At 34.9% G+C, this 23,884-nt stretch overlaps 1 protein-coding gene across 1 annotated transcript in view; it reads right to left on the bottom strand.

Moving 5' to 3' along the window:
- Positions 1-15,934: 15,934 nt before the first annotated feature.
- Positions 15,935-23,884, bottom strand: part of LOC131146088 (caffeoylshikimate esterase-like) — a 51,974-nt gene continuing 44,024 nt past the window's right edge. Inside the window, exon 8 of the mRNA XM_058095381.1 lies at positions 15,935-16,315. Within this exon, the coding sequence (XP_057951364.1) occupies positions 16,094-16,315 (222 nt within the window). The 3' untranslated portion in view covers positions 15,935-16,093. The remainder of the gene's footprint in view (positions 16,316-23,884) is intronic.

Below are 23,884 nucleotides of genomic sequence, written 5' to 3'. Positions count from 1 at the left end.
CAAATATGTTTTCAAAGGGACAAGTTTTTAACATCCTAATTTTAAGAACATTTTTATACTTAGTCTCGATTGTGTTAAAACAAGTTTTATGTCCTAAAGGTTCAAAGAAGCAAGTATATTTATAAAAGGACATACTAAGCATATAAGATATCAAAATGGGTTTTCAAACGTGTTTTATTAATTAAGATATCTTATATTCAAAAGGAAACTCATTTGGACAAGTTTTAATCCTCATTAGACTTAATATATTTCATATATTTTTGTCTAAGAGTGTTTTGAGTCATTAAAACACTTTTTGATAAGGAAAAACAAAGCAATCGTCACTACTGTAGTGCAGCCTTAAGTCCTAAACACCTTGCGGTATTTTGAGCATAACTTTTTCTAAAAAAGTCTAAATGGGACGAGCTTGGTGTCCCTGGAAAGCTAAGAAAAAATGCCATAACTTTCATTTTTATGACTTTTTCTGATTCAGGGACCTCATCGATGAATACAGGGGATTCGTCGACGAGTTCAACAAGCAGAATGACGCTAACGGGCGGAAAACGGCTAGTTTTCCAAATAAAATATCTTCTCTTCCCCCCAGTGGCTAGTTAACGGCTCTTAAGGCTCTTGGGCTATAAATACAAGCAATTAGACTTGTATTAATATGGTTTTGAAGGCTTTTGATCATTCTTAGTGAAAAATATATCTTTACACCAAAACTTAGGCACCTAGCACTTTGCATTGTAGTTCTTCATTCACAAGTGCTCATTCTCTCTTGCTCTTTAATTGTGTTTAATTCATTACTTGAGAGATAGTGTGAGGTTTGCTTTGTATTTAATATTTGCTCATTTGAGGAGCATCATATTATATTTCTATCATCTTCTTGTAAAGTTCTTTGCGGACCATTTGGTGAAGGTTCTTTGTGAACCGAAGAGGGTCTTGGTGAGCGGGTAGGAATTTGTTCCCAAGTTGTAAGGCTTCTCCACCGGTGAAGGAGATCGTATAGTGGAATCCTTGAGTTGGTCTCAAGGTGTGGATGTAGGCTTGGTGCCGAACCCTGTAAAAATACCGGTGTTGATTTTCTCTTCCTATACTCTTTATTATCTGTTTTGTGTATGATTTAAATTTCATATATTGTGATATAATTGCTTGTATCTTGTCAAGAGTTTTATTTTGCAGAAAAAATTTTTAATTCCACAAAAGAGTCCATTCACACCCCCTCTGGACTATTTACTCCCGAGCTAGGACGTCTAACATTCATCATTTCCCACATTTTCAGTATTTTCATCAATTAGTATAAATCACATTTTTGTTTCCACGATAATACCACAAAAATACTCATATTCAATTATGCATTAAAATATAATTAAATCTCATGCTACACAATTTATTCAATAATTATAATTTTACCAATTGCTTGCAGAATTTTCAAAATATATAATTGGTAAATTTAATTATAACGCATATATAATCAATTCCCCATATTTAAATTTAATCCCCAATATATTTTAAAAATCCAAATATGATCAAATCCCTGCAATTTAATTGAACTCCAAAATATTCCCAAAAAATCTAATTTGATCAAATCCCTAGAGTTTAACTTAATTAAAATATATTCCCAAAAATCCCGATTTGATCAAAATCCTGCAATTTAATTTAATTAAAATTTATTCCTCAAAACATACGTATAATAATTCAAAATTTCCATTCCCATAAGCCTAAATACTCAGAAAATCATTTATATTATTCTTGAAACCAAATACTACAATTTAATCGGGAATATTTTTAAAATAAACTGACATAATCTATTCCCCTTACCTCACCCCAAGAGTGGTGTCTATGACGTTCCTACGACAAATCCACTCCGATTAAAATATTGGTGATTGGAAATGGAACCCAGTGGTATTTTCCATTCTTCGATCGGCCGAAAATCAGGAAAGAAATTGAGGAGAAAGAGAGAGTTGGCTAAGGAGAGAGAAAGCTTTGGCGGAGAAAGAGAGCGCAGCAAATTGGTCTGTTTCCAATTTGAAATTGGAATGCAATCGTGAAGCTTGATGCTTTCACACACACGCGCGCGCGCGCGCACGCACGCACGCACGCACACACACACACACACACACACACATATATATATATAATAATTATTATTTATTTTATTTATTTATTTTTATTTTTATTTTTATTTTTATTTTATTTTATTTCTTTGCAATTCCATGCATATTATTTTTTGGGTCACTACAATACATCCCCACAGCCACTTCTCCTTATACACCCACACTGCCACCATCCCTACACTTCATTGTTGTGTTCATCTTGGTAATTCAAAGCTTGTTCGAAAGACTTACGGCGTGGTCTAACTCGTTTTGAACAACGTCAAGTCATCCAACAAATCTCGTGGTAAATTCAATACTTATTTGATCCCTTGCTTAGTATTGTGTAAGGCCTTGCTTGCTGCCTAAATTCCCTTATTTGATAAGCCATTTGAATCCTTAGAATTCAATATTGATACTTGCTAGCTTAAATCATTTATATGAATATTAGTTTGTTAGCTTAGAACTTGTAATCTTGACTTTGAAATTAACATCTTTACGCATAAAACTTGATTCCTTTTTCTGTAGTACTTGGGACTTATTTTCTAGAACAAAATCATACACCTTTTCAAAAATCTGACAAGTAGTGAAATGTAGCATAATTTATGGTGTTTATGTTAGTTAATTGAATTCTTAATCCAAAGTGTTTTGAGTGTATGTGCTTGTGTGAGGGTTAAACCGTAAGACTAGGCTATCCATACCCATCCTACATCAAAAGTTCTGAGAGAACTTCCTCTCCTAGTAGATCTAGTAGGCTGTTAAGATAAGCTTGCTTGAGGTTGATATCATTTGGCCCACAGAGAGTATAGTATCTTTCTAAGATAAGATTACAGTGTTTCTCAAGATCTTTTCTCTTAAGTGAGCACCATTTAATCTTCATGTACTCTTCTCTAGCTTGGGCAATGTGGAAGCACCACAGAACTCCTTACGGATTGTGGATATGAAACATCAAGATTCGAAACTTGTGAAATCTGTCACTGCCTATAATCTCCAAGGTTTATCCACAAGATTCTAATTCTTCTAAAAAATTTAGAAACAAGCCTTCCGATGACCTCTTTGAGGGTTATCCCTTCTTTCATCAGTTCTGCTATACACCAGGTATGGAGCTCAAGGATCTTATTCCTTCATTGATTTTAAGGAATTCTTATTAATGAAATGGTTGGTCAATTACCATTTGAATCGCTCAAACTTTGCATGGAAATAGCAGATGAGGTATTTTCTGAGAGATTGATGTTGTCGTCAATCCCTTTGTCATTTGTGGGATTGTCGTATTCCGATCTGTGAGTGGATGGCTGGGTAATCATCATGGATCTAGGAGGTTGTATCTCTTCCTCACATTTATCATCCGTTATGATAGGAAATGTTGATCTTTGTGCTTCCTCTAGATGTAAGGGATTAGCCATCTTAGCAAGAAGCTTAGAGATAGAGTTTTCTTTTTCCAAAACTCCAATATATGGCTCTCGATCTGGATTACTTAATTCTCCAAATTTTTGCTTATCCTTCTTCTTCTGAGGAATGGAGGCTTTCGTTGATTCAACCCGCAGGGTTTGGGTTGGTCTTTAAGTGTGATGCCTCTTTTTAAGGTGGAGAAAAGAGTCACTGCCTTTGAAGGATGCCTGCATTGATATAGTTTGGTATGTTGATTGAGGAGAGCTGAAAGCCAAAGTGGATGGTAGAAATAAAGGATCTATCCTCGCTTGTCTATGTTGGTGTTGTTGGCTTTACTTGAGAAAATTTAGATGAGCCTTAAGATGCTGCATTTCTACTTCTTTCTTTTTGAAAGCAAGAGAGAATGCTGACATGTGCTTAATCATTTCAATAAGTTCATCATGCAATCTATGGATGTGATTCTGGCATTTATCGATGAGGATGGAGGTGATATCGAACTTGTTTTCAACTTTGTTGGCCAACTCCCTCTTGTTATCATTATATTTTTGTAGCATTCTATTCTAGGCAATTCTCTTATAGCCAATTGAGAGCTGCCTCTGCTAGAGACATCTGCTTACAATTGGATTTATGATCTTCCAGGTGTGTTTTGTTTGAGACATCACATATTCGTATTCTAATGGTGGAAAATCACCATCATAATTTGAAGGTATTAGCATGTTAATTTGGGAAAGATCACCATTTTGTGTCTTCTTTCCTTCGTATTTGACATAGTAGCCAAATTTCCCTAATGGTTCTCTAAACAACCCGACTGTTGAATCTCTGTCTTCATATCTCTTTTTGAGTTTTTACTGGGAGTTGTTCTTCTTTTTCTTACCTATAAGCTCTTCTTCATCAGACTCATACATTAGATCATTAAGGCATTCATTACAGGTATAGTCAATGTCAAACCACTTGCGGCTGGATTTGGTCATGGGTTGGTAAATTGAAAAGCTATCTCCTTTGAAATATGGGATCAGGACCTGAGATCCAAGAGATGCTGGATCGGTTAGGTTGATGGAGGTAGCTGGCATTCTGATCACGACCCTATGATCTTTTAGAAGTGTTGAAGACTCTTTATGTGATATCATCATAGTGGGAAAGAAATCCTGAGAGGATAAACTTGTCAAGGATTCCTGATCTTTTGGGAAGGAGATGTGAATGTCACCATTCTTCATAGTTTTATAAACTAGATTATAGAGGATAACTAGATTAGGGGTCTGATGCAGCTACTCATACTTGGTCACCCGAGACTCTAGCAGGAGCTTTAAGAGCTCTTCTATGGGTAGTTATCTTGGGATATGGACATGGAACAGGACCAGAGTTGTATCATAATTGACAAGGAAAGCATCTTGATTTTCCTAAGGGGTTTCCAGATAAAAGGAATGTTTTTAAAGTCTATAGACCATTAGATGGTGAAGAGTGGCTACTATAGAATTAGAGATTTAGGTGCTCCAACAATCTAGATCTAGACTTTCAGAGCAGTTCTCATATTTGGATCAGATAAGTGTAAGCAAAAGTTAGGAAAGATTGTAAAGCTAACCGTCCCTGCATTCAACATTTTTTGCATAGTGGCATTGCAAGCATGATCGTACTTACAAAATTTTGAATCAAGGTGTGCAATCCTGGAGCAAACAAGAAGACCTTTCCTACCATGGAAGGTAAGGTACAGTTTGACCTCACCAATATGGATATGGGTAAATCCTTGGTTGATATACTTTCTAGGAAGATCTGGGGAGAATTCCAAGGCGACAAACGGTTCTAATTCAGTTGTATCTGGTGGGAATCGAAGGGTGAAGCCTCGATGATTTCTTTGACGCCTCTCGGCACAACTATTTTTCCAGTGATTTTCTTCAGAAGATTTAAAGGATACTTGGTTTTGTCAAAAACATAGTATGGGTCTATAATTTGGGGACTCTTGGTTTGAGGGACAAGGCCATCTTCTAGTACATAGTCTACTTCATACATATAATCAAGAATATAGGCCAAACGCAGATGAAAATCTGGGAGAAGAATTGAAGGATGGGGATGGAGTGATCATAGCCCTAGAAGACATAACTTCTTAATTGACACATTCAGAACCTCTTCTCATAAAATCTCTTGCCTATCTTGTAAAATAAAACACAGAATTTATTGAAGAACTCCAGTTCCTTATCAATCACTAGAGAAGCCAACTCTGTCTAACCAAAACACAACTGTCCATGGCCTTCCAACAGGTCAAGGGCACCTTATGTCTTATTCTCTAATGACTCCAAAAGAAAAGGGATGCTTGGAATGAAACATTTAGTCTGGCTTTGTTCTTCATTGTTTTGATGTGGGGAATCCACATGGGATGTGGCAACCACAAGGCATATTAGGTTAGAACAATAACTTCTGCTGTGGGTGAAGAAATCCATCAATTAAAGAGTGATGGAGGCTCTGAAGGGGTCTTTAAGGTATCATGGCTCTAATACCAATTGGGCACGCAGTGTAGGATTGATAATGAGAAAAAGTAGAACAAGGAAGAATAGAGCAAGAAACACACTAAAAGATATTTCATTAATTGAACGTATTGAATAAAAGACAAGAGGGGAAGGCAAGAGAACTTCAAGAGACTCTTAGTTCTCTCTTCTCCACAAGAGTGAGCAAAAATCTCCTCCCTTACAATGTTGTTTTGTACTCATTCATCATCCTCAAAAAGATGGGAACATCCTTAAGTAATATAAGATAAATGCCCAAATAAACTAGAAACTATAGATAGTCAAATTATTCCTAAAGCTCATCCGAAAGCACCCCCACCATCATGGTCAAACTGATTATAGTTAGCATTATCACTCTTGGACACACAATGCTCCATTTTTTTCTTCTCCTTCTATCTCCAATTAAACCTTTCATATTTATCTATGCCTCCTTGAAACCACTTGAAAATCCACAATACACAAATCCTATGTTTGGGAGAGGTTTTGTATTTAGATTTGTATAGATTTGGAAAAAATATAATACAATGTTGTACTAAATTTTGTCCATATCCATCAAAATCCAAATCTAAGGCTCAAAAATTTTGCTTCCAAACGCAGCGAAACTTCGCCATTTCTATGTAAACTTCTTTCAAATTTTTCCATGCCTAGCCCCATGTTCCTCACTAGGAAATTCTCTAGGCCCCACGCCGAGCCTCAATTATAATGAATTTTTCAGTGTAAAATATGTGCCCACAACTACAACAACCAGCTTTTGTTTTTTTCACAATAATGAAGTAAAAGATGACTATCATATTTTTCCATGTTCTAATCAACATAATTTCTCAAGCCAGAGGCTAGTTTATTTTGACAAACTTGGCACACTTCTTTTGTTTTTCCTCTTTGCTTTTGTTTTGCCATGTTTTTTCTAAATTAAAAAAAAAATGAAAAATTGGGGACAAGATTGTGTTTGATTTACCCTCAATGTTCGACTCAAGTGGACGTAGGTGAGGGTTACAGGGCTTCCTGGTAATAGGAAGTCCTAGATTCAATTCTCGCACGAATACCAACTCTTAATTTATTAAGGAGTTGCAGTTCGGTCATGTCCTCCCCCAATTTGGCGCCGCCTAAAAGAGTTTAAAGGGCTAATTTACATTGGACTTTTGAGTCTTAAAAAAAAAAAAAAAAAGTTGGGTTTGTATCTTGGATTTGTTTGTGAAGGAGAGCCTCATGCTCAAGGATCTAATGAGTTCGTTGTATCTTCCACATATGATCCCATTTGTTTCAACATTAATTTGAATGAGCACAAAGCTTAGTGCTTGTTAGAACGTGGACTATTTTTGGTGATCTAAATGGCTTTTAAAAGCACCCTCTATTCAACCCAAAGGGTTGCAGCCCCATTAGCAATCCTTTGATCACATTGTCCCCTTTTTAACCAGTTGCCAAAGGAGCACCTGATTTATTTATTTTTTTAAAATGATAAATTAAACATATATTCCCCCAATTTGCAAAAGAGGCTCAATAAATAAATGTATATATATATATATATATATATATATATATATATATATTTATGAATGAATGGGTTGATTTGAAGGAAGTGATCACTTTGATAATGGAAAGAATTTAGGGTGCATTTACATCAAGGATTTTATTTGAGAGAGAAAAGAAAATAAATTTTTCACTATATTTTCTCTCTTTATCAATTATTATTAAAAATAAAAAATTAAGATAAATCAAATGTTATGATGTGCAAAATTTAATTTTTATTTATTTATTTGACATACTTTTTATATTTCTTTTCACTTCCCTTGATAATCAAAATACTAAACATAAAAGATGGATTTCTTTAAATTTTTTTCTTTTTAAAATATTTTGCAAGTTCAAATCGGGGGTAAATAGATTAACTAATAAAGTCTCATATATTTTATCTTCTTGTTAGCTCTGGATACACCATTCTTGTGAGTATGTGCCAATGTTAGTATGTTACATTAAGCATGTTTGTTAAATATCTTTATAAAATATTTTATTATTATTCTTTTTTTTATACAGTGGTTGTTGTGTTTGATTAAGTTTTCAGCTAAGAAAAATATGTTGTTGACTTTTAATTGGGCATTTTATAAATATAAATACTAAAGTTCTACATGCAAATAAAAAGGCCTTGAATTGAAAATACGGGGAGGAAAATTCCAGTTGAGTATTCCACCATTAATAAAACTTTCAAAATCTTCTACAAAATATATATATCCAATAGCAGTGAAATATGGATGATTCTTTACTAATTTTGTTTTTCTCTATTTACCATCATTGATGCTTGGTTATGTATGACTTTGCTGTTATTACTGATGGATGACTCTTTACTAATTTTGTTTCTCTTTATTTACTATCACTCGCTCCCTCTCTCCCTCCTTGTCTACTCCCCATGACTCAACACTTGTAACTAGTGTGGTCTTCCCTTAACCATGACTTGTCTATCTCCTAAGAGCATTAAATATCATTGAGACACTTGATGGAACCAAGTTAACCATCCAACCATGTTAATCAAACTAGCCATCGTAAGCAACCTTCTTAAGGACCATGACTCCAACCATATCCATCTTTGACCATGTCAAGTAGGAAACTTTGCTACTATGTGCTCCCCCTAAAGGAACATAATTTAACCAACAGCCAATGATAGGCCATCTCAAACTGCTGCCTTAGCACATGGTTGCCCACACCATGTGCCTTGGCAATGTCAAGCTACTCGAGGGTCTAAAAAACCACGCCCACCAGAAAGGACCAACGTCCAGGAGGTTGTCAACATAATCCCTGATTTATTTCTCTAACTGCCACAAAGTCACATTCCATTCCCATATAGCTTTAGCTTTTGATAAATCTTTCCACTTCACCAGATGATGCGTTCTTCGATTCTCTTTCTTTGTCCCTCGGTCTTATGATCAAGGATGTGTGCTTGGTCTCATGCAAGTCCAATGACAACCAGGTGAAGATGATGGTTTTTTTAATGGTGATAAGATTAATTGCTCTGGTGGTGTTTTATTCACTGCAGGGTCCATTGAAGCAGTAAAGATTAATGTTGCACCTTCCATGCAAGTGGGGGTGAGACTGAAGTGTATAGGGAAAAAGGTAATGTTTCCCTTGTTGTTTCAGATGTAGTTGAAAAGATTAAAGATAAAGGAAAAGGCCCTCTTGTGTCTTCGGACAATGGCAAAACTCAAGGGGATGTAAAGCTGCAGGATAAGGGTTTTCAACCCGTGAAAAGGAAGAAAAGGAATAAGGGGTCTAGGCCTCCTTGAGCTCAGTTGATCTTGTGTTCCCTTTGATCTCTGGGTATGCCCAGATTTGATTGTATTTGTCTCTAGATTTTTCCTAGTTTTGTTGATGCTTGTTATAAAGCCTTGTGCCCTGGGTATGCCCAGGTTTGGCTGTACTTGTGTCTAGGATTCTCCTAGTTTTGATGCTGCCTGTTTTAGATTGGGAACTTTGGCCTCCCTTCTTGGTGCATTTTTTGAATTTTTCTGTACAAATTCCATTTGATCAATATAATTTACCCTTAACTGATAAATAAAAAATAAAAAAAGGATTCTGTCAATACCCTTATCAAACTATTTTCTAATCACTAGTGCTGCTCTCTTTGCCTGCCTCCTACTCTCATTTCAGAGCTATGTATGGTAAGGCTTCAAAAAACTCACATGGAAGGTTGGGTGAACCTTTAATTTGTCAAGTAACTGCAATTAGTAAGCAACATTTCCTACCTCCCCTATGCACTGTCTTATTGCTGATTTTCTTCAATATCTAAGGTGTTAGCTTCAGAAGAGCCATCTCTCCTTGAACTTGAACATATTTTCTCTTCTTGTCTGCTAATTTCTTTATCATCTATGCTTCTTTAGACAAGCTCTCTCTTGTTTCTTAAACCATTTCTTGTTTACTAGGGGCTAATAGATATGTAGCAAGATAGTTCCCATCAATTCGTTCTCACTTGTAGTCGCATAGTGTTTTAGATACTCCTTAAGCAAAGCATTCACCCTGTCAATTTTGGCATTAGTTTGAGGGTGATTGCAAGTTGAAAACTTCAACTCAATTCCCATTTGATTGAACATATGTGTCTGAAATCTATTTGTAAATCTATTGTCTCTATCACTTACTATATCTTATGGCATCCTAAAGTGTTTCACCAATGTTTGAAGAACAACTCTATAGCCACCTCTATAGGAAAAGCATGTGGTGTTGGTATGAACACTGTATACTCGGAGAACCAGCCCATAATAACAAAAATATACCAGATATCTTTTACTTTTAGCAAACCCATAATGAAATCCATAGATACATAGCTCCATGGATTTTCTAAAGCGGTTGTAGCACCCCTACCTCCCTTTGTCTCTCAAACTTCTCTTGTTGACATACGAGACATGCTTTGACATAAGCTTCAACATTCTCTTCCATTTTAGGCTAGAAATACAATCTGGTTAATAAGGCCAAAGTTATTTCCCTTCCTAGATGACTAGCTTATTGTGCATCACACACCACTTGCAGCAACTCATTTATAAGTCCACCGGTAGAAGGAATGTATGCCCTCCTACCATTTGTGTATAACAAACCATCCTCCAACCAATATTAGTGTACAGCCCCATCATTCACTATCAATTGGAGTCTATTAAACTCAAAATCTGTATTTGTAGCATCCCACAAAAAGCTTCCTTAACCGTGTAGGGGTTGTAACATATGCCTCCACTTCTTTCAGACTCAAAGCATTAGCCACCTGATTCTGCCTTCCCAATTTGTGCATCCATTCAAAATCAAACTCATCCAAAAACTCTTGCCAGCGAGCCTTCTTTGGTGAGAGTTTCTCTTGAGTTTTGAAATATGTATTAACCACATTATCAGTCACCACTGTGAACTGAGTTCTTAGCAGATAATGCTTCCAAGTCTTTAAAACAATGCACTACTATGATCATTTCTTTTTTATGAGTGGAGTATCGTGTCTCAGCTTCTTTCAGCTTTCTACTCTCAAAGGCCACAGAATGTCCCTCTTGCACAAGGACCTCTCTACTTGCTCTATCTGAAGCATTCGTTTGTACCTTAAAAGGTATATCAAATATAGGTAACTACAACACCAGTTTCGATGACATTACCAGCTTCAAGCCATCAAAGGCTTTTCAGCACTCATCTATCCATGCCCATTTGTCGTCTTTCTTCAACAAATATGTTAATGGGGAAACTATTTTTGAGTACCCTTGAACGAACTAATGGTAGTAATTAGCCAAACCCAAAAATGAGCATAACATGGACACCTTTAATGGTGCAAGTGAATCAAGGATGGCTTTTATCTTCTATTCATCCATGCACACCTACCCTTTGCTAACCCAATATCCCAAGAACATAACTTCTTGATGACAAAATTCACAATTTTCCTTTTTAACATACAACTGATTTTCCCTACTTAGTGAACACATTCTCAAGTGTTGCACATGATCTTCCAAAGAATTGTTGTAAAATGTCATCCAAATAGATAACAAAAAAGTGATCTATAAATTCATTAAAAAAAACATTATTCATTAAATTACAAAAAGTTGCAGAGGCGTTAGTTAAATCGAATGGCATCGCTAGGAATTTGTAGGAGCCATATTAAGTCTCACAAACTGCCTTTGACTTATCCCTCTAATCCCCTTTTACAATTCTCACTTGCCAATAGCGTAACCACAAGTCCAACATTGTGAAGAATGATGCTTTTGTCAACCGATAGAACAACAACTCAACATTGGGGTTTGGATATTTGTTCCTTATTGTGACCTTGTCCAAAGCCCGATAGTCTACACACATCTACAGTGAACCATCTTGCTTCTTTTAAAACAACATTGGAGCACCATGGGGCGCTTTGGATGGTTGAACGAGTCCAATACTAATCAACTAAGCCAACTGCTTCCTCAACTCTACCAACTCCAAAAGGTCCTATTATGTAAGGATCTTGTGCAAGAGGTCTAGAACCAGACATCAATTCTATTTGGTGATTAGTTGCATGTCTAGGTGGGAGAGTTTTTGGGTGTTTTTCAAGCATGGCATCAAAGAATTCTCCCAAAAGTCTTACAATAACATTAGGAACTTCCACCATCTGGTTTGGGTTGATGTCCACTAATGCAACCAAGAATGTGGAGTCTCCCTTCTTTAATCCATCATTAAATTGCATGGCTGAGATGACACCAATCTTCTTTTTCCAAACTTCTATCTTGTATCCTTATATACTGCATGAACATAGCAAGATGCCTTTGAAAGAAATAAAACAAAAAAAAATGTTGATGGTGAAAAAAAAAATCAAGAAGAGATCAGAAAAAATAATAAGAAGTTCAAAGTGTAGGAAGACACAAAATAGGCAAAATAGAAAAGTTTGTAACTAAGGGTAAAGGACTGAGAGGAGAAGGGTTTTAAACAACAAACTTTGAATAAAATGGTGAAAAATAGGGAGTTGGTAGTTCAAAGCATTTGCCGATTTTCATATGGACATACATTACCATTCAACTTAGTGAAAAGTCTATCATTTGCTTCAAGGATTAAGATAGTTGGGAAATATGGAAAATGATTTAAGTTTCCAAGTTATCATGAGGGTAGAGTGACCTTTTTCAAGAACGAAGTTGATAATGTCAAAGCAATTATAGATAAATACGGAAAGAATGGATAAGGATGGAATGTACTATGATGTCAAATGGATGGGCAAGCACAAAACGGAGACATCTTACAAATTTTCCTATTTATAGTGTGGTGAATCATCTTTATAAGTTGTATGAATTACTTAACAAGTAGAAGGGATTGGAGGAGAAAATATGGTTGAAGTGGTTATAGATAGTGTTGCAGCTTATGTTGGTACTAGTGAGTTAATGGAAAAGAGGAAACATTTATATAGTTTTCGTGTGGCTTTAGCTTATGCTGATATTGGTGAGTTGTTAATGTAAAAGAGGAAACAATTTATTTTAGTCTTCTTGTGCAACCCATTGCTTGACTTAATATTGCATGACATTGAAGATTTGTCTATCTTCATTACACAATACAAAAGTCTAAGGAGGTGTGTATCCTCAGCTACTGACATATATGGGTGCTTAAGAAGTTTGGGGAGTCACCAAGAGAGTTTTGATGAAAATAAGCTTCCTCAAGCCATGTTGCAACGGAGGGATAAGTTAAGTGTCACCATGCTTCAAGGTTGGAAACAAAGAAAATATAGGTCATATTATTATGTGATGTTAAGTTCTGGAAAGCAGTAAGTATTGTTTGAAGTGCATTAGCCAACTTGTAAGTTTAAAGATTTGTTGATGGTGATGCCAAATTAGCAATTGAGTGTGTATATGAAACCATGGATGGTGCAAAGGAACAAATTGCCCAAAATTTAATAATCAAAAGATCAATTTTTATAATATTTGGAGTGTCAATGATATGAGATGGGATTTACAACTCCGAAGGTTACTTCATGCGGCAGGATATTTTCTTAACCCATGTAAGTTGCACTGTCTAAAAACTAACTAAATTTGATAAATATGTAATGTGAGCCCATTATGTATTCATTTATCTTTAATTTGTAAGTTTCAATATGGTAATATCTTCAACAAGGGTATGAAAATCAAAGTCAGTCTATACAACATAATTGAAAAAATGTAATTGGAAGTTCAAAAATGCTAAGGGCATATTTGGTTTGAGCATGACTACTCTGACAAGAAACAAAAAAACAACCTGGTATGATATTGATTTAATAGTTGCCCTGTGATAATTTTTTCCAATTTTTATTCTTAGTTCATAGGCATAGATATTATATGATGTTTGTTCATTCTTTATGATCATATACATAGCTTTATGGTTAGAGAGTTATGCAAAGAGTGCAAGGAGCTTGAAAGGCTTGTGATACGAGTCCTTGGCCCTACATATAGTGTCACAGGAAGAATTGGAATACATTTGACCATATCCACTCCAAAGAAAGGAATCAGTTAGAACAATGAAGGTGGAATGCTCGTCTTTATTAAGATACAACATTCAAATAGATCCAAGACGGGCCTCACAGTTAGACATTTTGGTAGGTCTCATACCTAGTCTCATCATTTGGAGACTCTGGACTTGTCGATGTAGAGTCAGGATGGAATCAATTCATGATTCGGTGAGAACTGTGTGGCTTGATATTAAATATTGGTTGAGATCCATATCAGACAAGTTAAATAAATGTGCACCTGCTTCTTGCACGGATATTGCAGTCCTTTGTGCTTTGGATATTCAAGTGAAAAATGTGGGGGTTCGTCTTCCTCGTGTAGTCAGATGGTGTAAACCTGGGATAGGTTGGGTTAAGTTGAATGTGGATGGGAGCTGTAGAGGTAACCCAGGTAATTGTGGTGGTGGAGGCGTAATAAGAGATGAAAAAGGTTTAGTTAAAGTAGCTTTTTCCTCATTACTGGGTTATGGAACAAATAACATGGCTGAATTGAAGACTATTATTTTAGAGATTAATTTATGTAAAGAACTCAGATTTGATCAAGTGGAGATTGCATGTGACTCTGCTTTGTTGGTTCAGTGGATAAATTCTAAGAAGTGCTCGGTTTGGAAATTATGGGATTTGTGGGAAGAGCTTATGCTAGCATTAAGAGGCATACAGTTTAAAGTGGATCATGTTTACAGGGAAACGAATAAAAGTGCAGATTTCTTTGCCAAATAGGGTGAATCTGGTATTTCTTGATCATGTAGTTGTTAGGATGATCTTCCACAGCAAGTCAGGGGAATGATTCGATTGGATTTGTTGGGATTTCCTTCTTTGTGCTCGTAATGTTTTGTGTTTATCTTTCGGAGTTATGTTTGTTTTCTACTTTATAGCTGTTTAGTTTTTTAGTTTTTGATTGGTTGCTGGTCAAAAAAAAAAAAAAAAAAAAGATCCAAGCCAAGTGAAGAGGTAACAAACTGGTGAGACATTATAAAATTATTTTATTGGACATGGAATGATATGTTGTATGAATTACCGAAAAGGAAGACCCTTGTCCATCAAAAGACATTTCTTGAAAAATGCCAATGGGTGATAGAAGAGTTTGATAGAGCAAAAAATAAAAAAAGAGGTATGAGTCATATAACTAAAACAATATATTTGCTACTATCTAAGTAATTAATTTATGAATGCAATTTCAAAAATATTTTTGACTTGTTTTATAATGTCATAATGATCACGTATGACCAAGACATTTGAGGTTTGATTATATATGGAAAGATAAATGTTGAAGAAGATGAAGTAGAGATGATTGATGATGAGAAAGGAGATAAAGAAGTTAAGTAATGAGGAGATGATCATGGCAGAAGATGAAGATGATGGCAGCCAAAAATATGACGAGGAACTCATACTATACTTTGGAAAATGGATAAAAATTCCATTTATGTGAATCAAAAGTCGATATGCTTAAACCGATTCATATATAATTCACCTATCAAACAAGATAAATATGAATTGCAATTTGATCGTTCAATTATCTGAATAATCCATCATAGCTTATTTGGTCTAATCTGTTTTGTTAGGTTTATAATCAACAATAAATAAATCATGGTAAGATTCGAACCTAAAAACTTACTTCAAAGGCAAGCATCATTCCAATTAGCAACATGATCAAACCATATTTGCCAAAATTTCAATGTATTTTGCTATGTTATTTATTGTATATATTAATATTCTATTTGGAATAGATTTTTAAAATTTGCACCAAATCTTAGGATTTTATTCAATTCTCGATTCATGATTTGTGAAATTGAAATTTTGATTCACAAATCAAATCTTGATTTCGAAACTATAATTATGCCACCATTTTCATAACTATTGTTGTTGTAATATATACAAAATCATGCTGACATCATCTATTTGATCATAGTTTGACCCACTAATCTGACCAACCCAATGCCTTTTTCAGGTTGAACACCAGTCTTGATTTTAAAACCATGCTAAAAAGCCTCATTGGCTTTGTGGTGAATAAGACGAATCTTGGAGCTCTGTGAGTACATCATTCGTTACTTATTAACAACTTTATAATTAAAACCTTATCATTACAACTATATTTCATGATGCCAGATTCAAATTCAAATTTAAATACATAAGTTTTAAGGTATCCAGATGATGAGTTTTTATAGACATGCACTTCAAATACAAATTTGCATTCTCAAACATAATCATGGTGTTTTTCTACTACGCATATTAAGCCAAGATATCATATCATCGAGCACTTCAAAAATTCTATCATCTGGTTCACCTTCAAGAAGACAGTGATAAGAATTTGCATAAAGGAGGAGTTTCTTGTCTGAGCTTTTAGCTTTTTGGTACAAGGCCTGACTCACTGATGGGTCAGTTACAATATCAGCCTCTCCATGCATGATCAACAATGGGAGGGAAACCTACAAATTCACATGAAAGCTCCAATTGCTTAGTGAAGTAATGGATATGGACAGAGAGAGCGGGAAGGAGAGCGATTGCAGATAATTCTGACTGTAAGTCATATTAGGATAGTAAGTTACACCTCTAATGAACAACGAGTCCAACAAAAATAACTCCTTGGGTGAAGACCCACTTGCACAAAGATCAATACTTAGGAAGCACCAATACTAACACAAGACATGATGCAGATATGATAATATGACAATTTTTAAAAAATGAAGGTACGACACAGCAAAGATAACAAATATGATGTTTTCCCTTTTAGATGACAAATATTGTGATAACTTTAAAATTAAATATAAGCATCATTCATGCAAATTTATGAATTACACATTTTACAAACTACACTTATAACAATCATCACCCATATTCATATTATAGAATATTGGTTCAACAACAGAAACAACTCAAAGCATGGCCAACAATGAGCAATGGGCATGTCTCATCAAGAAATTAATAAAAAAAGAAAAGATAAAGACATATTAGCAAAGAATAACAAACTGGTGATGGCTTTAGAGAGAGAGGGATTTTGGGGTCCAATGGTGCTCTACAAGGATGGCACAGTGGTGCTGAGGCTCGAAAGTCTAACCACTACAGTATAAAAGAACCTCTCTACTCTCAGTATCATGACTTCTCTTTTATTTATTTATTTATTTTTGACTTTGTTAATAAAATTAAAGGCGCAGCAGAAAGTAGTGTTTTTAGTGCTTTAGTTTGCAAGAATTGTTCAGGTGGTGTCCTTACCATGTTGGAATTGTACTAGCCATGTCCAAAAATAAAAAGGAATTAATATCTGACACATTTTGGGCGTGTTGTGATATGTCAGACAAATGTTGGTATCTAATACGTGTTGGAACATATACACTTCAGGCCTCTAGAAGAGTATGTTTCCTGGGTCAATACCAATTAACTTAAGGAGATGGCTGCAACTGTTTATGCCAAATTTGGCAAGCTATGCCTTGGAGTGGAAACCCCACATTCATATTTCTGTAAACTGAGAATGACACCCTTTTATAAAAAGATATTTGTCCATAAAAAACAGAAACGGTAAAATATTTCCACTGCTACCATAGCATTCCTATCCAACTTCAAGTGCAAATTAGAGGACAAGCTTTGAAGGAAATAAAAATTCTCCAAAGAAAGCTAAGCCGCTCATACAGGCAGATGCATTCAACCTCTAAGGTTCTCAATTACCCAAGACAAATTTTCCTTCTTCAAAACCGATTTTTCTATAGAACAAAAATAGATCATGTCAAATGCTGAATGGTCACTCTTGAAGATAATGCCTAGGCCTCTATACTAAGTATTTGGGACAGCTACATGTTCTAGTTCTTCAATTCAACTCAACTTAAGACTAACCTTTCATTTAATTTATCTTTATTTTTATTTATTTTTTTCCAGACTCAGCCCCATGCCATTCCTAGTCCACCTATCATAATAGCACATCAACAGTCCAATCAAATTCCATGATGATGCATCTAATAATATTTACTGTAACTATCCGAACCATAAAGGATGTTTTATCATCTAATCTTTAACTAGTGGTACACTAAGCTACGTTCGTGCAATCATTCCTCATTAGAGCTTTACCCATACAGCAACTATATACACAAATCTTTTAACATGCTATTTTTAAAATTACCAAATATAACTTGGACAGTGTCACAATGGTCTTATAAAGTTCTTTTTCCAATCCTAATTGGTGTTATATGATATATATATATATATATATATATATATATATATATATAAAAGAAACTCCAGAAACTTTTCACTTTTTTTAAAAAAGCCTATATTGCTAAAGAGCATTTTATTAAAAATATATATTGCTAAAGAACATTTCTTCATTTAACCATCCTGCATTTACTCCATGTGTAATATTCTCGTGAATTACTTTTATCCCATAGATAATTGTTAACAAAAATTATCATCTTCCGTTACGCTCTTGCCACCATTAATATCAACCATTCTATCATTTCTTGACCAATAATTATTTCTTATGTCTGTTTATAAAATTGTCAAATTGGGCTTGTAAATAGAGAAAAAATGACGGGGCTGTTTAAAGAAAAATGTGGTAGGGCCTTACAGTAAACAAAAGAGCCAGATCGGATGCAAATAGAAAGGAAGAAAAAAGGAAAGAAATAGGATATGGTTCGCAGCTCCATACCCAGAAGCCAGCATGTGAGGCGTGTGGTGCAGATTCAGGCATTGACCTCCAATGACATGGCGAAGAGGAAGATGGGGGACTCAACAATATGCCCTGAAAATTCAGCAGAATAAACAACCAAGAATAGAAGCCACTGGTGGAGATTCAAGTGACGCATGACTATGCTTGGGGTGGTTTCTTCTGATGTAATTTTGCTAAAGGGGTGATAAATGGTCTGTGTTTGATCGTGATAGTAGTGCTGTGAGAATTTTCCAGTGAGGCTGAGTTCAAAAAAGTTGCAGCAGCTACTATCAGACGATATTCTTTTCTTTTCTTTTTGCTCTACTAATTACGGGGACAGAATGGACGATGACGACTTTCTTTTCTTTTTCCAATTTAAAAAGGAGGAAGAGAGTGAGGTTATAGGAAGGGAAGATGGAAGACTGTGATTGGAGTTTTAGAAGAGAAACAGCGTTACTGGTTCAAAGAAAAATTAAGAGAAAAAGAAGGAATGAAGCCTAACTATTTGGATAAGGAGGATTGAAGTGGAAGAGAAGGTGGTTGAACTGGTCCAATGATGTAGCATCAGAGAGAGAGAGAGAGGAGAAGAAGAAGAAGATTGGGGGAGAAACTCATATTAATCATTAACTTCCAAATTTTTTTTTTTTTTATAACAAAAGAAAAATTCATTAATTGGAAAAGAATTACACGAGGGAGAATGAGACATCTCCAGAAAAAGATTTGGAACAAACCAGAACTCCTTACAAAAATACAACCTCCTAATCTAGATCTACACCTGGCAGTTTTCAATCTGCATTTTACCCCCAAAACATAATGTCTTGTTTTTTCACAGGTCTATTCAGAACAAATTTTCCCTCAATGGATAACTTTAAAAATATAAATACTAGCCACAACTACAATAACTAACCATGACTAAATTACCACATGTTTATAAGTTTTTTATTCGTTTGATGGCATGGGCTACACAATAGGACGTAGCCCATTTTCATCCTAACCCATATTCAACCCTCCCAAGATTTGAACCAAGACCTCCAAAATAGAATATCCCAAATTTCAACCATTTGATCTCGCCTAGGAGACCCATGATTGTAAGTATCATGCATGACTCCCTAATTTTTGAACACATATTATTCAATATTCATGACTCCCCGAAAGCTGAAAACACACATATTGTGCATCCCGAGGAGGGAGCAATTTTCAACCTGCATTTTCTTTCTTTATTCTTCCTAAAATGCCCTCAAGCTTTCAAGTTATCTTTCAATTATAATATTTACAAGCCATGGATATAAGAAATCCAACAAAATAATTTTACATTTGAAGTTCTAAAAAAAATCATTATCTCCTCAACTCCCAATATCTTCTTAAAAATACTAAATCTGAAACCACAACTAATATACATAGAAAAACTAAATGGATTAAGTTAAAAAAAAAAATAAGCCCCATTACTCATTAAATAAAACCCCAAAGACTCATAAATTAAAACAAAAAACAAAAAAATCCTACATAAATATAATTCTATTTAATTACTCCCAAATATATTGGGCTGAGTACCCAGTAATTCTTTTAGCTAATTCTCCTGAATCAATCCAACAAGGATCTTCACATGGTCTGGCATCTTGTGATGCATCATAACTGATACTGCTACCTCTACAATTCCAAACATGCAATACTTGGTGGAAGCAGCAGTTCTGAAGGCAACTCTTTGCTAGGATTCTGTTAATCAATTAATCCAATTATGTAGGAGTCTAAAATTTAAATAAAAAAGAAATACTAGATCTCTTAGCATTACAAAAAGAAGTGATCAGAAGGTATATTCATTAGAATTAACAGTTCAAGTCGGTGGGTAGAAAATTAGAAATGCAGATGAACCTGTTTCTCTATACATGACATGAAGATAGCTAGTCACTGGGTGAGAACTTTTAGGTTCCTGACCATTTATTATTGTTTCATTTGAGAATCAATGACTATGGATGTTTCTTGTAACAGGAGAGATTTCCACAAAAACAGTGCAGTTCAGATACTTAAGATCCAGGATAGTTAGGAGGCTTCAGGATGGGGATTTTATTTTTGGTGGGGAAAATGTAGGTGGGTTGGGGGATTGAATTTTCAAGGGATTTTCTTTCAATCAGAATGAAGCTCTAGGTTGAAGGAAAGACGGAAAAATGTAGCTCATTTGAAATCACATCAACAGATAGTGCAACCAATCAGGACAACACAAAAATGTAGCTCATTTGAAATCAAGTCAACAGATAGTGCAACCAATCAGGACAACACACTTAGATGCTTGGGTTGCCAGTTGATGAATACAGATTAAAAGGCATAATGGCTGGAGAAAGATGTTCGAGGCAATAAAGCAACAGATTTTCCAAGGTTAATGATCCAAATTACACCACAAGTGTGGGATTCTGGTAATTGCAGACAAGGGAAGAAAAGAAAGTAAGCAAGGAAACATCCAAACTTTTCAACCTATATCTCGCATACATTTTAGTTCAGGTTTGTAGAAAAGCAGACCTCATTTTGTCAAGGTTGGGTTCAGTCATAAGCCTCAAAAGGCTATTAAATCAAATAAGCGAGATGAGCCCACAGTAAATCCAAATACAAGTCTCCACGGCAATCCTTCCCAGCAATGGCCTGGTTGAGGAGAAAAGCCGCAATCTGACGGTAAAACATATGTTTCTTCTGGTGAGATAAGAGTCATCTGCTACAAAGGAGCTGTCTGTTCTGAGCTGCTCGTGACAGATTCAACAAAAGTATGAGGGAGTTGACAGTTGCAGCAGATTTCAGTTCACTGGGTCCAATGATCTGGTGAGGAAGAGAGTGACCACTGGGGATTGATGCAAAGATGAAAGGAAAGGAGGTGGTTGCAATTTCAAACAGATTCAATTAGCTCTCTCCAGAATTTGAAGATGATGACATTTTATCCCTCTTCCTATGATTAAAAATGACAACCTGTTGATTGACCAGCTTTGGAAGCAGGGTGGGGAGGTAGGCTTCATAGAGAACGGGGGTTGGAGACCGCAACTCTCAAATGCTGACAAAGGGTTTGGGACAGGAATTGCAACTATGTTCTTCGGAATGAGATTGACGAAACAAATGTAGATGGGATCCGCTCAGGTGATGCTTTTTCTGCAAAATCTGATACTAATCTAAAAAATAATAGACAAGTGGAAAGTACTGCTCGGGTCACAGCAGGATTTGGCCAAAATTCATCATCTCTAGATGAATGTTGTTTCTTTCATTGGATCTTCCTACGGCACCTACCTATTACCTTTTAACACTCACCCAAAACTCGAGAAATGGTAAACCAGGGGTTCAACAGCAAGTCCTGTTGCTTCTTCCTACCTTTGGACCATGGGGATTCTGTCCTGGAGAGAAATTTCCAAACTGTTGATATACTGGGAGATAAAGGGGACAAACAGGTTGCTCAAACTCTGCTAGAGTAGTTAGGTTGGTTAGTCCTGAAATAAGGAATAGCTTCCCAAGAGAGGGGGTGAATTGGATTCTTTTTAAATTTTAATGATTTTTAAGCTATTGATTTGAATTACCCAGAAAACAAGATATATAAATGATAACTATACTTAAAAATACTGAAATTTAAATTCACAAGTCAATTAATGAAATCGACGTAATTCAATCACTCAACCAAAAATATTAGAGCTTAAGTTGATTTTTCTGTAAACTCTTAGTTTGCACTTTACTTGATCAAGATTTTCGCAGATTAACCAACGTACTCCCTTTTTGGGTTTCCGCAAATGATTAATCAAAACGTACTTTCTAAATATCAAGTACCTTTGTTTCTTTCTCACTTAAGAATCTACAACCTGCACATTTAAATCATACCACAATAGCAAGTAAATAATATAAAGTAAAGCAGAGAGAAAGACACAAGATTTTTACGAGGTTCGGCTTCAACACAGCCTACGTCCTCGCCTTTGGCAAAACACCAAAGGATTCACTATATCAGTTCCGTTACCTGGTGGAACAATATAAATTTACAACCACTCCTTCTGTCAGGCTAGAGCCCGCCTCTTCAAACAATAACCCATTGTTTGGTCCAACGATTCAACAACTCTGAATCGTTTAAGAATGATGATAAAGAAATTTGTGTACAAAAGAGAACTCTCACAATAGAGTAGATTAGTACAATGATCAACTCACTTATACTCCAAAATAATCCAAATATAAGAAATTTGAAGCTCAACGCTTAGTATGAATTACCAAATGATTTTTCAAAGAAAATGAAAGATTCTAATTTTTTAAAGCTTTGCTTCAAAAATATAAATCAATATCAGATCAGAAAGTTTAAGCACAAGAAAATTTTAGATCCTTTGAGAAATTTGAATATTTGAAAATCACTTGATCTAAAAACCTTTGAAAAGTAGCTTGATCTAAAAACCTTGAAAGTTGCTTGATCTTAAACTTTTGAGAATTTCTGGATCTGAAACTTTTGAAGATTTCTAGATCTGAAACTTTTGAGAATTGCTTAATTTCAAAAACCTTTCAATATTGCCTCTATGATCATTATTTTAAACCTTTGAAGTTTTTGACTATTTATAGATGTTTTTAGAAGCCATCCATTACTCCCAAAGATTCCTAAAATTCATTTCCAAATATTTTCAAATAAATATGTTTAAAAACATGGTTTAAAAAATCTTCTCTTCTTAAGCCCTTTTTATTTATTAAAAAAAATATTTTTTAAAGTATATATGTTTAAAAAAAATATTTTTGATTTTCCAAATATTTTGAAATAAATATGTTTAAAAACATGGTTTAAAAAATATTCTCTTCTTAAGCCCTTTTTATTTATTAAAAAAAATACTTTTTAGAGTATATATGTTTAAAAAAATATTTTTGATTTTCTATGAGCTTCAAACCACTTTATATTTGAGTTTAACCTTTGAAGTACTTACATTAAGAACATCCTAAAATATAATTCTTTAATCTTCAATCTTGTTCTTCCATCATCTTTGTTGTTTCAATCTTTTATTTGAGCTTTTCACCAGTATAATTTTATTCCTCATGCTCTTTGTAATCCATAAGCTTTTCTTTGTGTTCTCCAAGGATTCTTTGTAATCCATAAACTATACTTGTATTCTTCAAGAATTCTTTGTAACCCATAGGTTTCTTTATGCACTTAGGCTTTGTCACTTTCCTAAAAAAATTTTACTTGAAATATATTAAACATATCATTGATTTGTTATCATCAAAATAAGAATTGTAAGCCTTATTAGGCCAATAAGTCCTAGTGTGGAGGTTGTTCAGCTGGATAAAGAGACTGCAGATAAGGCTAAGAAGTTGAGTAAGGAGTTGGTTACGCTAGCATCTTTTGTTACTTCTGAGAGAGGGGAAAATGGGAGTTCAG

The sequence above is a fragment of the Malania oleifera genome, chromosome 13, assembly GCF_029873635.1.
Source record: "Malania oleifera isolate guangnan ecotype guangnan chromosome 13, ASM2987363v1, whole genome shotgun sequence".
NCBI classification, from domain to species: domain Eukaryota; kingdom Viridiplantae; phylum Streptophyta; class Magnoliopsida; order Santalales; family Ximeniaceae; genus Malania; species Malania oleifera.
The sequence above is the reverse complement of the archived record's forward strand: the minus strand, read 5'-3'. Positions and strand labels throughout refer to the sequence as shown.